At 41.6% G+C, this 15,076-nt stretch overlaps 2 protein-coding genes across 15 annotated transcripts in view; one reads left to right on the plus strand and one right to left on the minus strand.

Moving 5' to 3' along the window:
- LOC309667148 (uncharacterized protein) overlaps positions 1 to 9,797 on the minus strand; it is a 116,763-nt gene extending 106,966 nt beyond the window's left edge. For 2 of the 8 annotated variants that reach the window (XR_014267555.1, XM_082475475.1), the window contains exon 1: positions 5,605 to 9,774. Coding sequence is in view for 1 of the 8 variants with exons in the window: in XM_082475477.1 (XP_082331603.1) it covers positions 5,605 to 5,609 (5 nt within the window). In the remaining 7 variants the exon portion in view is untranslated. Of the gene's footprint in view, positions 1 to 5,604 lie in introns of all 8 variants that reach the window. The other 6 variants (XR_014267553.1, XR_014267551.1, XR_014267554.1 and 3 more) reach the window with 6 other exon arrangements.
- A 172-nt stretch (positions 9,798 to 9,969) lies between these two features.
- Positions 9,970 to 15,076, plus strand: part of EPHA7 (EPH receptor A7) — a 167,363-nt gene continuing 162,256 nt past the window's right edge. For 4 of the 7 annotated variants that reach the window (XM_082475114.1, XM_082475115.1, XM_082475116.1 and 1 more), the window contains exons 1-2: positions 9,971 to 10,290; positions 14,675 to 14,739. In XM_082475114.1, the coding sequence (XP_082331240.1) occupies positions 10,194 to 10,290; positions 14,675 to 14,739 (162 nt within the window). In that variant the 5' untranslated portion in view covers positions 9,971 to 10,193. Of the gene's footprint in view, positions 10,291 to 14,674; positions 14,740 to 15,076 lie in introns of all 7 variants that reach the window. The other 3 variants (XM_082475112.1, XM_082475113.1, XM_082475117.1) reach the window with 2 other exon arrangements.

Raw genomic sequence — 15,076 nt, forward strand, 5'->3', positions numbered from 1 at the left:
TCCTCAAGGAGGGCTCCTGGAACACGCTCCTGAAAACACTGTAATAAACACAGGATCCGTATTACCGATTTTTCCCTTTGCCTCTAGGCTCCAGCGTGGCTCAGCATCAGACTGTTAATGAGCCTATCTTTAAAAGTTTGATATTTCTCTCATCAAGGATTTTTGGCATTAAATTTGCTTTTTGAAAAATTATTGCATTAAACTCTCATTTATCTTGATTTCTGAGTTGTTTGGTGCCCCTTAAATTTTGTGCCAGAGACCTGTGCCTGTTTTTTTTCTTTTTTTGTTTTGCCTCTCCTGGTTCTAGCCCTCAGCTGGAACTTCTCTGGCTTTTTGTCTTTACTGTTCCCATCCTACTTAATTTTGACTCCACTCCTTAGAGCTAATGTCCATTGTGGGGTCTAGTCCCAGTGGAGCCCTGGCAGCCCAGTGTGAGAATTCAAAGACTTTCATGCCTTACTTTAGACTTCTCCTCCGCGTCTCAACTGCAGGTGCTCGCCCGGCTCCTCCACCGCTCCGGCTCCTCCACCAATGCAGCTCGCAGCTCTGCGTCGGGTCCTCATTTGGCACCTCCACCCGCGCATGCGTGGGGCTCTCCTGCTAAGGGGGCGGGGCGGGGCGGGGCGGGGTGGGGCGGGGCAGGGGCAGAGTGGGGCGGGGCAGGGGCAGAGTGGGGCGGGGCAGGGGCGGGCTCACTCTGCTGCTGTACTGAGTGTGCGCAGGGCCCTCGGGCGTTCAGTTACACTGTTACTTCCTTTCACTTTCCCCACACTTGTGATATTGGGCAGCTCTCATGGCTGTTGTCCACCCTTTGTATTTTGGGGTAGCACGGGGATGACTTGTCCTCTACTCTTGTTGTAAATATTGTCCGTGGATTTTGGTTTTAATATCTTAATTGCTCTGTGTTATGTGGGAATCGTGGAAGACACAAATTCTACTTCCATGACCACTGCCATCTTCCCAGAATTCTTAATCTTAATTTATTTTTAAAAGGACACTTTAAAAGAAAACAAAGGAGAACCAAAATTATTTGTTATGTACAGAAAGCATTTAAAAAAAAAAAAGCTACATTAAAAAAAACCCCAAGGGGCTTCCCTGGTGGCGCAGTGGTTGAGAGTCTGCCTGCCAGTGCAGGGACACGGGTTCGAGCCCTGGTCTGGGAAGATCCCGCATGCCGCGGAGCAACTGGGCCCATGAGCTACAATTGCTGAGCCTGTGCGTCTGGAGCCTGTGCTCCGCAACAAGAGAGGCCGCGATAGTGAGAGGCCCGCGCACCGCGATGAAGAGTGGACCCCACTTGCCACAACTAGAGAAAGCCCTCGCACAGAAACGAAGACCCAACACAGCCATAAATAAATTAAAAAAAAATTAAACTTTAAAAAACAAAAAAAAACAAAAAAAAAAAACCCAAGACGATTTTTTGCTCAACGCCTAGGTATGTTCTCATTGTTAACAAGGGAGACTACAACTGCTAGGCACGTGACAGCTCCTGGTCCAGGCAGGATGTTGAGTAGACATTCCAAACACCCTTGTGCTACAAACACCCAGGCATGAGATGGCCTGGCCAAGCTCAGAAGAGAGGAAGGGGAAGGCCTGGGGAGTGAAGAGGGAAGGCAAACCCAGGTGCAGGTTGTGATCCAAGGTTTCAGCTGCCAGGGTCAGGGTCCTGCTATTGGCCCATGGAGCCAGGCGAGTGAATGAGTGTCACTGCCTTTTGATGGGAGAGAAGGCAGGGATCAGGGATGGAGACACACACACACACACACACACACACACACATACACACATAGCCAGGTCTGCTGGTGGATTGTGCCCCTAATAGAAGGTTGACTAGAAAACATTCTACTCATTGAGGAGGCTCTGTTGGCTGGGCTCCGGTTGAGGAAGAAAGAGACTCCCCTGAGGGGAAATATTACTAGGTCTCTGCTAGGGACTGAATATTTATGTCCCCCCAGATTCATATCTTGCAATCATAACATCTAAGGTGATGATATGAGGAGGTGGGGCCTTTGGGAGGTGATTAGGTCACGAAGGCAGAGCCCTTATGAATGAGATGAGTGCCCTTGTAAAAGAGGCCTGAGAGAGCCCCCTTGCCCCTTCTGACATGTGAGAACACAGAGAAAAGATGGCCATCTATGAACCAGAAAGTGGGCCTTCACCAGACACCGAATCTGCATGCTCCTTGATCTCGGACTTCCCAGCATCTAAAACTGTGAGAAATAAAGTTCTGTTGTTTATATGCCACTCAGTCTACGGTACTTGTTACAGCAGCCCAAACGGAATAAGACAGCCTGGGATTCAGGCAGCCAGTGTCTGATTATAAGTGCTATGGATATAAGTAAAATAGAGGAAGGGGTGGAGGTGGGGAATGGGAGACATTTTGTTTTAACTGGGGTGATAAGTGAAGTTTTGAGTCAGGAGGAACATTAAGGAAATGATATCTAAGGAGAACACTATATGTCCATTTCCATAGGGCCTGAAAATGCATTTGAGAAATTCAATAACCTTTTCTGATTAAAAACCAAAACAACACTTAAAATGGCAATAGGTAGAAATGTCCTTAACATGACCAAAAAAGCGTATATATATATATATATATATATATATATATATATATATATATATATCAAAACCCCAAAGCCAGCAAGTATCCACTATCATCAAAACATGCCCTGATCTCACCATGAACAAGAGTCAGCAGATACTACAAATAGGTGGATTAGAACCTCAAGACCTTCATGAAATAGAATAATTTGATAAAACTAAAAAAGAAATTCCTGTAAATTGGTTAAAGACCTAAAAGATCATATTGTAACCTTAAGTGAATAAGATACTATGAAAAAATAACAGGAAAATTAGAAAAACAAAACAAGATAAAAACAATTTCTAAAACCAAAAAAAGAGTTATGGAAATTAGAATTCTATTGAATGGATTAGATAGCAGATTAACCAAAGCTGAGGAGAGAATTAGTGAACCAGAATGTAGCAGAGAGGTAAAGAGATGTAAAATAAAAAGAGGGCAAATACAATGAGACATTAAAGGGGTAAATATAGAGCAATTTTTTAAAACATATTTATTGTATTTTGAGATATTTGAATACATAGAACTCTAACATTGATCCTAAGCTTATCACTGCTTTTTTTTTTTTCCTTTTCATTCAGTATCCTTCACCATCCTGTTGTGTAGCCTTAGGAACAAGTATAACTGATTGAATCACAGCTGTTATTCTCTAAAATGTACATAACTACCATTTAAAATGTGATGATCTACTGGACAGTTTCCCTCAAGTATCTGAGGACATGCATGTTATTATAGTATACCTTTGTTCAAACTTGGAAGGTAGTTGTTCCCTCAAAAGTTTAACTCAAAGATATATGCAAATATATGATAAATTGTTAAAACGAAGACAGAGATATGATTGTATAGAAACATTAAATCCAAGTTGAGATCTGAAAGTACTCTAATAAGGGGTCTCATCCTTCTTTATTGGAATGCAGGATAAATTTCTTTTCCCTGTACTTGTGAGGTAGATAAAGTAGGTTTTGCCTTTTATGGTTATCATCTGTCCTTAAATGAGGCAAATTTCTGTCATGTTTTTCACTTCTTTAGTTTCACACACTTCACCACCAGAGCTTGCTGGATAAAAGACTGCCGAGAGAGTGACTATCAGATATTAAAATACTTAATTAAACTGAGAGAGACCTCAGTCATTTCATCAATCTAAAATCAACTAGAGAATGTAAAGCAATGCATCTGTAAAACCAAACAATGATAATAATAAACTCACAGAATCTGAGATGGAGTATAAATTTTCATGAAATTTTTTTTTATCTAAGAGCAGAGAGGGGAAAAGAAAACACCCTTGGACAAGCCAGATGATAAAATCCATATTGTGCATTGAATCATCTTGCAATTTATGGTCAAAAGTGTGACTATGAAGACATCATCACTGTTGAAGTGGCCGAAATCAACACTGAGTAAAACTGGCTAGTTACCTATTTCTCTGAACATATGATTTCTCTGTTTCTAAAAGGAAACATGAGTTACAAAGGAATCCTGATGGTGTTAGGTCTTCTGAATATTGGGCTATGCCTTTGTTCATCTGAATATGCCCCCAGTGCCTTTCTAAATATTTAATAATACTCGAAAATACTGTTTTTAATCAAGGTTTCTATCAGTATTCTTTTTCTGAAATATTATGCTATTTAGATTGTGAACCTGTAATCTATTTGATCCACATCATTGAGGAGAAGCATAGTCACTTGTCTCTTTTAATTTGACTAGTTCAGCTTAAGGGGAAATCGAGCACCTCCTTCTTGAGGTTTTCTTTTCTCCATAATCGTCTAAGAACTCCTAGAAGTACAATCAGTCCAAAGGGATCAGATTTCTTCCCAATGATTCATATGTTCAGTCCACTAGTGACTTCATTTTCCTTACTGCCATACTGTATAACATTTGAAACCTAGCTTTACACAGAATTGCTACAGTGAAACCTTGTTCTGTAGTGTCACTCAACATTTGAGCTATAACGGTATAGCTCTTTTAGTTCACACTTAGATAATTAGTACAAACACCATACCTGCGTTGCTGGGTTCAGAGGGCTTCTGAGCCTCAGGCATATGTGTTCACCCAGCAAATTTTAAGCCCAGAATTTTCATTCCCTCACAATAAGTACTTCTCTGAGGTACTTAGGCTTATTTACTTCTCAGAGCCATTCTAATATTTTAGAGCTTCTAATATTGTTGAAATTCAAATGGGATTGCGTCAGGGACTTAAGATACCTTTCCTCCCAGGAAGGTCCTTGTCTCATACAAATGTGCCAACTTTCCCCACAGAGAACACACTGTGGGACAAGTTAAGGGGTAGTATAAGGCACCGCCTTTGGCAGTGTGCAGAATTCTACCCTTAGTCAGTGGAGAAAGTACCCACAGCTTTATATTTTACAGCTAGGACACACTATTCATGAATTCTTTTCCCCGTAACATAGAAACACTATTTCTAAATTACTTTGATGCATAAAATTACTATTGTTGAGACTTTTCTTAGACCTCCTTGAGAATAGCCAGGCAAATTTTGACAGAATTTCATTTTTAGTATTAACCATGGCAGAAGACCAGGGAGAGAAGAGGTCTATAAAATGTCCTCAAGCTAGAGAGTCCTAGGAACATCACAGGATCCTTAAAAACTCAGAACTGTCAAGTCCAAGGGAATACTCAATCCCAGCCTGGCCCTGTTTCCAGGGTAAAAGACTTTGGGAGTAAAGTGGGTGGAAAGGAAGGAAGAGAATATCTGAGGTCTATCTGGAGACTGAGAGTTGCTCAGATGTTTGGTTTAAAAGAATTGAAGAGAGCTTTTCTGCAATATAATTCACCTTCTAAGGTGCCTTCAGGGCCTCTTCAGTTAAATATGGCCTGAATAGATTGAAATAGGTTATAGAACATCTCACAGATTTTTACAAAGGCCTTTAAGTAAGCTGGCATAGGTACAGAGTATAAGAAACTTAAAAGTGTCAAAGGAACAAATAGGTACCAATTATTATATATAAAGTTATATACAAATATATATATACATATAATTATATATGTAGATAATTTCATAATTACCTCATTTTTATTCAGTGTGGACTTGGTTGGTTAGGACACCCAGAGGTCCTGATGCCCCCTGGTGGTCACTGAATTATCACAGATCTCCTTGACACCTGAAAATCCACTGGGTTTGAAGAGCTAAAAAATTGCAAGATGAGAAACCGTGAAATCATGTAGAAGTAATTTGCATAATTTAAACTAGTTCTTCCTATCAGTGCTGGTGATTTATAGAAAAATGAAGTATAAGTAGTGGAAAAGAAGAGCCTCCCTGGGCAAAATCAAATTTGAAAAAAAAAAAAATTCTTAAGCACAATTGGACATGTGTTAAGTGATTTTGAGTATAATGTGTCACATTTCTCTGCTATGTTTAGTAGTTCTCTTATTAATAGTCAAATAATAAAAGTTATTTGATTTAACACCTTTGAATATTTTAAGCGATCAGAACATTTCAGAGTGACACCTTAGCAATATTCAATTGGACTCATAATCTTGATATAAATTGTATTTTTATTTGTTAAGCTCTCTTGAATTAACTCAGTAATTGCAGTTAAAGAATTATAATTTTAATTTTCTAAGCGTCACCAATTTATCTGACCATACAAAAGTGAATGAACTTTTACAAAGGCACAAAACATAGTCTTGACTTATGATTTGATTTCTGAACTCTGACTTCCTATACTGCTAGATAAATCTGAAATTTTGAAGAATAAGGAAAATTATTACTATGTTTTTTATGAGCTTAGTTTATGTACTTTTTTTTTTACATTGGACTGCAAGTACATATTTTATATACACTACATAAATCATGCTAATGTAAATATGTAAGTGATTTTCCTGCACAGTGGAAAGACTATTTACATTTTGACCAAAATCACAAATAGAAAACCTAATTTTCTGTAATATCTATTAACTGAGACATAATGTTTCTTTTCTGTTTATAATCAGTTTCTTCTGTATGGTACCTTTTCTAATTCAGTTTAAATTACCCCCTTTTCTGTGATGAACTTGCATTTTCACATTTACCACCTGTGAATGTATTTAGATAGTAAGTGCAAAAGTAGTAGGTTCAGAGACAGCCCTTTGAGTTTGTTGTCGTTGTTAACTACTTAGTTTGGCAGCCTTGGATTTGTAACATATTGAAGTCTCAGGTTCTTCCTTTACCCTCTAAAGGCCTGTTTACCACACACATACAAAGGCTTTTATTTGAAAATTTATGGAGGTAATTCCCTGAAGTCATTAGAATTTACTCCTAAGTGACTATTTCTCTCTTAAAATCAGAAAATATCCCCCAGAGATAAACAGTGAGGTAAATATTAGTGTTGACACAAGTTAAATGAAGATAACAGCTATACCCTCATTTGGAATGTGTGTCTTGAATTTGTACATTTATTTTCATATATGTACAGTTATGTGTGACTATTAGTAATTAGATAGATAAAAATAACATGGTGCATAAATATTGGGCATGTCTTCTTTGCATCTGAAAATAGGCATTTTTCATCTTTCTGCTATACAATTATGATAGATGTTTCAAAAGAGGGTCTATAAATGGTAATATTAAAGTTTTGGTCTCTTTTTTTCCATTTATTTAAAATTACCTAAATATAAGTTGGGTATTAAATCAACTGCATTTCACAATGAATACATAAAAATGAAAAAACAGCTTTTAAATTTTCTGCTTTGGCTCACACATGTTGGTTATATATACACCATTTGGTATTGTTCAGGAAAATGATCTCTAATTCATTTTATATACACACATACATTTACTTTTCTAAAATTTGCCTTAGAGATAATATGCACAAATCATAGATAAGAAGCTAAAATAAACCATTTTAAAAATGATATAAAGAAATTACCTATTAAAAGTTATTTTAAAATATGAAAGTTTTGTGAACTGATTATTTTTCATTTCAGTGGCTTCACGTACAAAGAGGTTTACATGCTTTGCTGTTAGTCAAATACAGTCTAATGCCAATTTATATATTATATTTATATATTAAACTATATACTATATAATACAGTATAATAAACATTCTTTTCTTGACTAGGTCATTCACTTTTTATTTAAATTCCATGACTTCTTCATCACTATACCTAGATACAAAAGAAAGAAGAAAAGGTTGGTAAACCTAAAAATGAGTATCACTGTGTAACTCTGCAGGAAAAACTGTCAGCAGTCTGGCACATGTGCATTTAATGTGAAGCCTCTTGTCTCTAAAAATAAAAGCGAAGCTGAACATGCCCCTATGTCTGATAGAGAGAGGGGACACAGTAAGGGGACTCCTTATACCACCTACACTCATCAGAGTGAAGGATGTTACTTCTTTAGTTTCCTGGTTTAATGGAAAGGTATTTGTATTCACATCACTGAGTATTAGTCATTGAATAGATGAAAGGAATATTTTAAACTTTAAAGGCTACCTTGGTGTCATTCTAAGAAGTGGGGATGAGACCCTGGGGAAAGTGCTGAAATCCTGGAGAATTATTTTAACTACTAGAAGTGGTTTAGTATCTGTGAGTATGTGAGATTAACAGTTTTATTGCCTATGAGTGGGGATCTATATTTTTAATTCTAATGTTTCACCTTACAATTTTTACTCCTTAAAGCATCTGTTTGTGTCAATACTGCTTGATCTCTGTAACAAGTGCACTCTACATCTTTTTGTCTATTTTCAAGGTTAATCTATTAAGCAGTTTACATTTTCTATGAATCCTCTAAAGGGCACTTAAGATGCTTTTAGATATAATTTCTAAAATATTTAATAGGGGTAATGGCTAGGAACAAGTAACATTTAAGAAATAAACTACAGACCCAAAGAGAGGTTAGAGGGGAAGGGAATCTCATTTCTCTCTTCTTCGTAATTGCATTAGGCAAGTAAAAACTACAAGAGACAATTTTCCATAAGATAAAAAATTTACAATCTGGGGATCTGTCATCTCTTTGCTATAAATACCAGAAACAACTCAATTTACATTTCCAAATAGAAAAGTTAGGAAAAGTTTGGAGTCTTAGGCAAAGTCAAACTTTTTGTCTCTCATAAATAGAGGCAAATCGTGAATGACAGATTTTTTTTTTTTAAGGGAAGAAATATAGGACAGGAAGAAAATAAAGCTCGTCTTTGACATGTGATCAAGTTACTATGCTTGACCTTTGAATTTGATGATTTGGCAATTAAGGTTTTAAAATTATTCCTCTTATTGTACTACCCACATCTTGAATTGCAAAGTGTCAGAAACTGCCTAACGATAAAGGGATTCCTGTAGGCAGCCGTCCTCAATATTTAGTTAGACGAAATCAACTGTCGATATTAGTAACACTTTTTATTCTTAGCTTGCCTTTGAAAGATAATTATTGAATAATTATTGAAAAGTACTCAATATTTGCGAAAGAGGTCTTGATTTTAATTTTAATTAACTTAATGCATGGTAGCATTCTTTAAAATTAAATGTAATTTATGCAGCGAAATGGAAAACAATCAAAGTGTGGCAATTCCAGGAAAATCTCAGAAAATGATAAACATGTAGGAAAAACGATACGGAACCTTCAGAAGTTTCTCTTAATGTGCTACTTCGTCCAACCAACTATCGTTAAATGATAGGGCGGGAGTGAGAGGGCACATAAAACAAAAGACTTCCTTTCTCCACTCCCTTTTCCTCTGGTTCTTTTGCCAGAGCTTGTTTCAAACTCTTGGAAACATTGTTTGAACATAATACATTTGGTTACTTTTATTCTTCCAGGGATTGTGCTGGGTGGTGCCTAGAGCTAACTGCCTTTGGAGTAACAGAAAAAGAGAAGTAGTAACCCTTCAAGAAAGAAAAAGAACAAAGTTACCCGACCCGCGGAGGTTGTGACAACAACAAAAAAAAGTAAAAGGCACTTTACTTAAAGGCACAGCTCATTTCACTGTCCCGGCTCCGTGCTTGGTAGCTGAGAGATGGCTTGCATCCCCTCTGGTTTCTAAAGATCGCGAGGAGCACCGCTATAAACACGACTGTAAATTGGGAGCGTTATTTTAGGATTGATTCTGCTCCACGAAAGCTGCGGTTGCTAAAAGCAAAGCTCCCACAGCAGCACGCACCTCGGTTGCCCTCCACGTCCTCCTTCTCGGAGCATCCAGCGCCAGCCCGGAGCTCAAAACCTGGAGGGAATCCTGGACCCGCAACCTGACTCCGCTGGCCGCCGATTGGCCCACTCCCCGAACCCCGCCCCCAAGGCCGGGGCGGCCGTTTCGCCGGGACCCGCCCCCAAGCCCTGGGAATCGCCGCCTGGGAGGCCGGCTGTGCCTGCCACTCAGCCCGAGTGGCGGAGGCTCTCGGCTCGGAGCCCCGCCCCCCTCCCCCCTAATTGATATTATTGGAGTGTGGAGCAAGCGGCCGGTCTGCAGTCGGAGACTTGCAGGCAGCAAACACTGTGCGGACCAAAGGAGGAGAAAATTTTTTTTTAAAGCTAAACGTGGAGCAGCCGGCCGTAGATCGAGAAGGGGAATCGATCCGTGGAGCGCAATAATTTTTGTTTTTTAAAAAAGCCCCACATACTCCGGAGCAAACAGCATTTAAAAAGCTGCGACTCAACTGAAACCTAAGATAAAACCTGTTCATGCACCATGGTTTTTCAAACTCGGCACCCTTCATGGATTATTTTATGCTACATCTGGCTGCTCCGCTTTGCACACACCGGGGAAGCGCAGGCTGCAAAGGAAGGTAAGGTGATGGGAAAGCAAAGTTTGTTCTGACATTTATTTAGCTGTCTACCTGCAAGAGCTGGCTGGTCCGCGGGGTTGCCGGCCGCGCCTCCGGCGCCGGGCGACCCTCCCCCGCCGGCTCCCCGCCCCCTCTACGTTCGGGCCGCTCCTGGCGGGCGGGCGGCAAGCGGGCTGCTCCGAGACGCTTGCAGCCCCGCGCCCGGGGCCGTTCGCCCGACGGGAACGGGATTTCTGGCGCAGACTGTACAGAGGGCGTGAGCAGCAACGCAGGGCGGGGGGCGAAGGTGTGGGAACGGCCGGCAAGCTCATTCTCCGGGACCCCGGGCGGGTCAGATCTCTTCCTCTAGCCCTCTTCTCTTCCTCCTCTCGCCGTTCGTCTCCCTGGGAGTAAGCTGCGGCCGGAGTTGGTTGGAGACTGGGGAGTGCAGCCTCTAGTATCCTGACCAGCCTGCCGGCGAGCGGCTAGAGTCCGGAGCCTTTCTAGAGGCGCCGTGACTTGGGTGAACTCCGAACGCTCGGGTTACTAATGAAGTGCTCACTGCGTCCGAGGAGCCGGCGCGGGCCTGCGGCTGGCGCTCGGCCGCCTGCACGGAACAATAACGCGGCGGAGGTGAAGCAGCGGGCGGCGCGCACTCTGCGCCCCGCGGGCCGGAGACATCTCCATTCAGCGCGCGCCGCGCGGGTCCCGGCGGCCGCAGGGACAGCGGCAGCCCAGCGGGCTCGGCGGGGCCGGGGAGGCAGGAGACGGGCTGGGGCAGTGCAACTGACCACGAGATGCCTCCCGGGCGACCAGAGGCCCCCAAACCTCTGCCCCACAGTCCGGCAGTTAAGGAGTACAAGTGGTCTAACCTTGAAAAAGACCTGGACCTCGAGGGCTAGCTCTGGTTGACAAGAGCCAGGATTCATTTGGGCAGCCAGATACGCCTGTATATGGCTATTCCCCCACCCCCCCGCCCCTTCTCCTTTGAACCATGGACAGAAAGTAAAATACCTTTCGGTGCCTGTAGTTGGAGCTGGGGAAAAATAAATCCTGTCAATGGAAACGTCTTGCTTCTGAGCAGTGTCACAATCTACCCACCCTCCTCCGTATCTTGCAGGCTGTAAGTCTAAGGTTGATTTCCCAATATTTAAAAGCAGACTACTAATAATTACTTGTTCCTAAAGTGTGGAGGATGGAGAAATCTGTTATCAGATTTAGGTCATGGTGGTCGGGAGTGGATACGTATCGGTACTCGCTTCATCTATCCCTGAAAACTTAGTGATTTAGTGCTGCTTTTTAAAATTCTCTTCGTGGACCCTTCTTCGGTCACTCAAAACACCCTCTCCCACAGCCAAACGCCATAGTCTACTCCTTGATCCAGCCTGACCTTCTGACCCCAGTTTCCACATCTGCAACCTGTGTTGATGCTGAACCCATTCAGAGAAAACCTTAACTTCCAGCTGTCGGTTTCGCGTTTGCAGGTGAACCCACATCTGATAGAAACACACAGTCATACACACCAAAGCCCACACTTCTACTCGCATGACATTAGCTATTAGGGACATTGAATCCTGGAAACTTGTATTGATGCCCCTGGAATAGCGGGACCCGAGGAAAAGTTTGCACCGCCGGGGCGAAACCCCGCGCGCGAGCTCGCACAGACCCCGGCTGGAGTTTGAGCTATAAATAACTGCATCACTAGGGGGAGAGGTTCCTGCAGTCAGAATGGCTTGCTCGCCCGCGTTCCTCTTCTGGGTGCGAAATACGTGGAGAGGATTCTGATTCTAGGAGGCCGAATTCTTTACGTGCAGAAGTGAGCTGTTTAAAAGGTGGGCGGGGGTGAGGAATGCGCTCCGCTTCTCGGTGGCAACGCACCCGGCGCGCCGCGGTGGCCCAGGGCTGCCGTTCTGGAAGCGAGCAAGCCCCGAGGCGGCGCCGCGGCACCCAGGGGCAAGCGCCGGGAAGCGCCTGGAACAGGTGCCTGGCTCTCCGGAGCAGATGGGGGTAGTTACAGGAAGGGGCGCCCCCCTTTCTCCCTTTTTCCCGCACACGTTCTATCGGGGAGGTCAGTTCCGGCTACTGGGAGCGCGCGTTTAAGTCAGTCTGGCGTTTGGAGGCGAAGTGCAGCCGCTGTTTTTCCTTTCGTTAATGCCGTCGCCGCGCTCCCTCTGAGGAGACGCTTCCCGATAGCCTCTCTCCTCCCCCCGGTTCCTTCTGGAGCTAGGGCGCCACCGGCTCTCTGGAGTGCCCAAGTCTGGCGGAGGTGTAATGGATGCTTCGGCCGGCGGGCGCGCCAGTCTGGCAGCCCCCTCTCCGCCCCGCCCCGCCCCGCCGACGGCCCCGCCCCGGCTCCAGCCGCTGCCCGCGCGTCTCCGGGCTGGCTTGGCCCGGCGCGACCCGCATCTCACTCCTCGCCCTCGCCCCCGCCCCCTGCATCCCCCACCCCGGCCCGCGAGGCAGAGCGCAGAGTACCCGAACCCCGACCCGTGTGCCCTGGGTCCTGGTTGGCCGCCGGGCTACGCCTCTGCGGGCGCGAAGGGAGGCTGGCGCTCGGTGCTCTGAGCGGGAAGGCAAAAGCGCGCACTTGCGGGCTGGTCCAGAGAGCGGACGGCGGAAGGGAGACACGCTGAATCGTTCGAGCTGGTTAAACGCTCAGGGGCCGGTTTCCCTTTTGTTTTATTTGTTCATTTGTTTCTCTCTTAACTTGTTTGCCATCACCGCCCCGCCGGGGTCCCTGGTTCCCTCCCCAGGCTGTGCTGAGGGGTAACGGAAAAGGAGTAAACAATCATCACAGTGTTTAATTCACCCTCAAAAACGACCCAAGAAAGTTTCCTGGGTTTAAAATTCACTTGTCTCTTGTCACTGCGGAAGACCGAAAAAATAATAATAAGTAATCTCAAAAGGAAAGTACCTGGAACCCATGTTGTTTGTCCACGTTGAGGACAAAAACAAAATAAACTTTAAAAGTTACTTAATGTAAATTCAGTAATCTAAACATTTATGGCTGTTCCTAGTTCGAAGTACAACTTGGTATTTTAAAAGTGTGGCTTTGAAATTATAATTATTATTTGAAAGGGAGTCAAGTGTTTGTAACCAAGGTTGTGCTGTCATGGTCTCCCTGAGAGTCTTAAGTATAAAACATTTTGGGGAAAAAAGTGTTTCTATATATCCATTTTCAGTTATAGGGAATAACCTTGACTAGCTTGAAGGAGTTGAACACATAATCAACTGTTTCTTTTCTTAGCGTAACAAATTTCGTTACCTTTAAAAACACATTTTTTCCCTCTGTTGGTCATTGAAAAGTTTATTTAAGCATGTATTTAATTTAAGTTCAAATATTTACATTTTGCTGAGGATGATGGTAAGCGTATTTACATACTTGAAAATGTATTCACCATTATTTCTGGACAAATTGATACATTTGCTAAAATGCTATAGAATCATAGAAATATTTTTAAAGAATACAAACTCATGTAGCTCTGCAACCGGTTTGAGCAGAGTGAATGCTTTAGAAGGGGAATCGTCCTAAAAAGCAATAAAATATATTAAATTGGAAGTATGGTATATATTAATGTATGATATTTGCGTGCATTATCTTATATTAATACCATCAGGAGCATTAATTACATTTATATAAATATTAAGTGTATTATGCTTTATGGTAGCATAAAAGCAGAATACAACTGTTTTATAAAAGTCAAGTCAAAGTTTAAATATTCCATTTTGAGAATTACGTACTGCTTTGAAATACTGGGAAATTTTAAAAATAGACATATTGAAAACAAATGTTTGACTAACCCAATAATATATCTTGTAAGTGATAGGCAATTTATTTTTCTCATGATAACATTGCTTAATATAGTTTTTAATTGTATTCATTTTGGCTTAAGAGAAGACACTGTGTGTGGAAAGTTTAAAAAAAAAATAAGCTCCAATTCTCAAAAGGCACTAGGAAGTACTTTTGGAAGAATAGTACAAATTAATGACTGGCTGAGGAGTAATAGGGAAGTATGCTTTATTATGTTAATGTTATTATATTTGACAAAGTTTAGAGCACTCAGTGGTTTACAAAATTCTTTACAACATATTATTACTATAGAATCAGTATACTTTACATATCAATTTTTTACCCTTGCTTTCATGCTACTTTTGAGTTTTTTAGTTAATTTTAATATTTTAATTAAAAACTATAATGCTAGTGTTTTAATATCTTTTTTCCCCTAAGAAAGTGGAATGTATTTGTAAGAGGTAGGTATACATTTCGTCATTCATTAACGTAAATAACTCTTTATTTTAAATCATAAAATGGTAATTATTTTAAAAATTAGATCGACTTTCATAACTTTTACAAACATGTTTTCATTTTTCATCTGACATTTAGAAATGCAACTTTCTTTTTCAGTACTACTGCTGGATTCTAAAGCACAACAAACAGAGCTGGAATGGATTTCCTCTCCACCCAATGGGGTAAGGGCTTCTCCTGATAAAATATCAACCATTATTTTTTTTAAGTAAGAAATAAAACCTTTTTCTCCTCCCCCAGTGGAATTATTCACATTCTTCATATTGAAACTGTTTTGATCTCAAATATCTTGTTCAATATTTTGTTGTGCTTATAATGAGGCATTGAGTTCTTTGGGTAGACAAGGTATATTTAGAACATTGGAAAATGGATAAAAAATGAGCTTTTATTGTGAGTGGGACCATACCTCAGGTTCCAGGCTATAACTGTTAACTAATTACAGAGAACATGCTTTTCAGGAACTCACCTAAACCTCTTTAGTTGCTTTATACTTCCTTAGTA

Source organism: Balaenoptera physalus, assembly GCF_965194825.1.
Source record: "Balaenoptera physalus genome assembly, chromosome: 9".
Taxonomy (NCBI): Eukaryota; Metazoa; Chordata; class Mammalia; order Artiodactyla; family Balaenopteridae; genus Balaenoptera; species Balaenoptera physalus.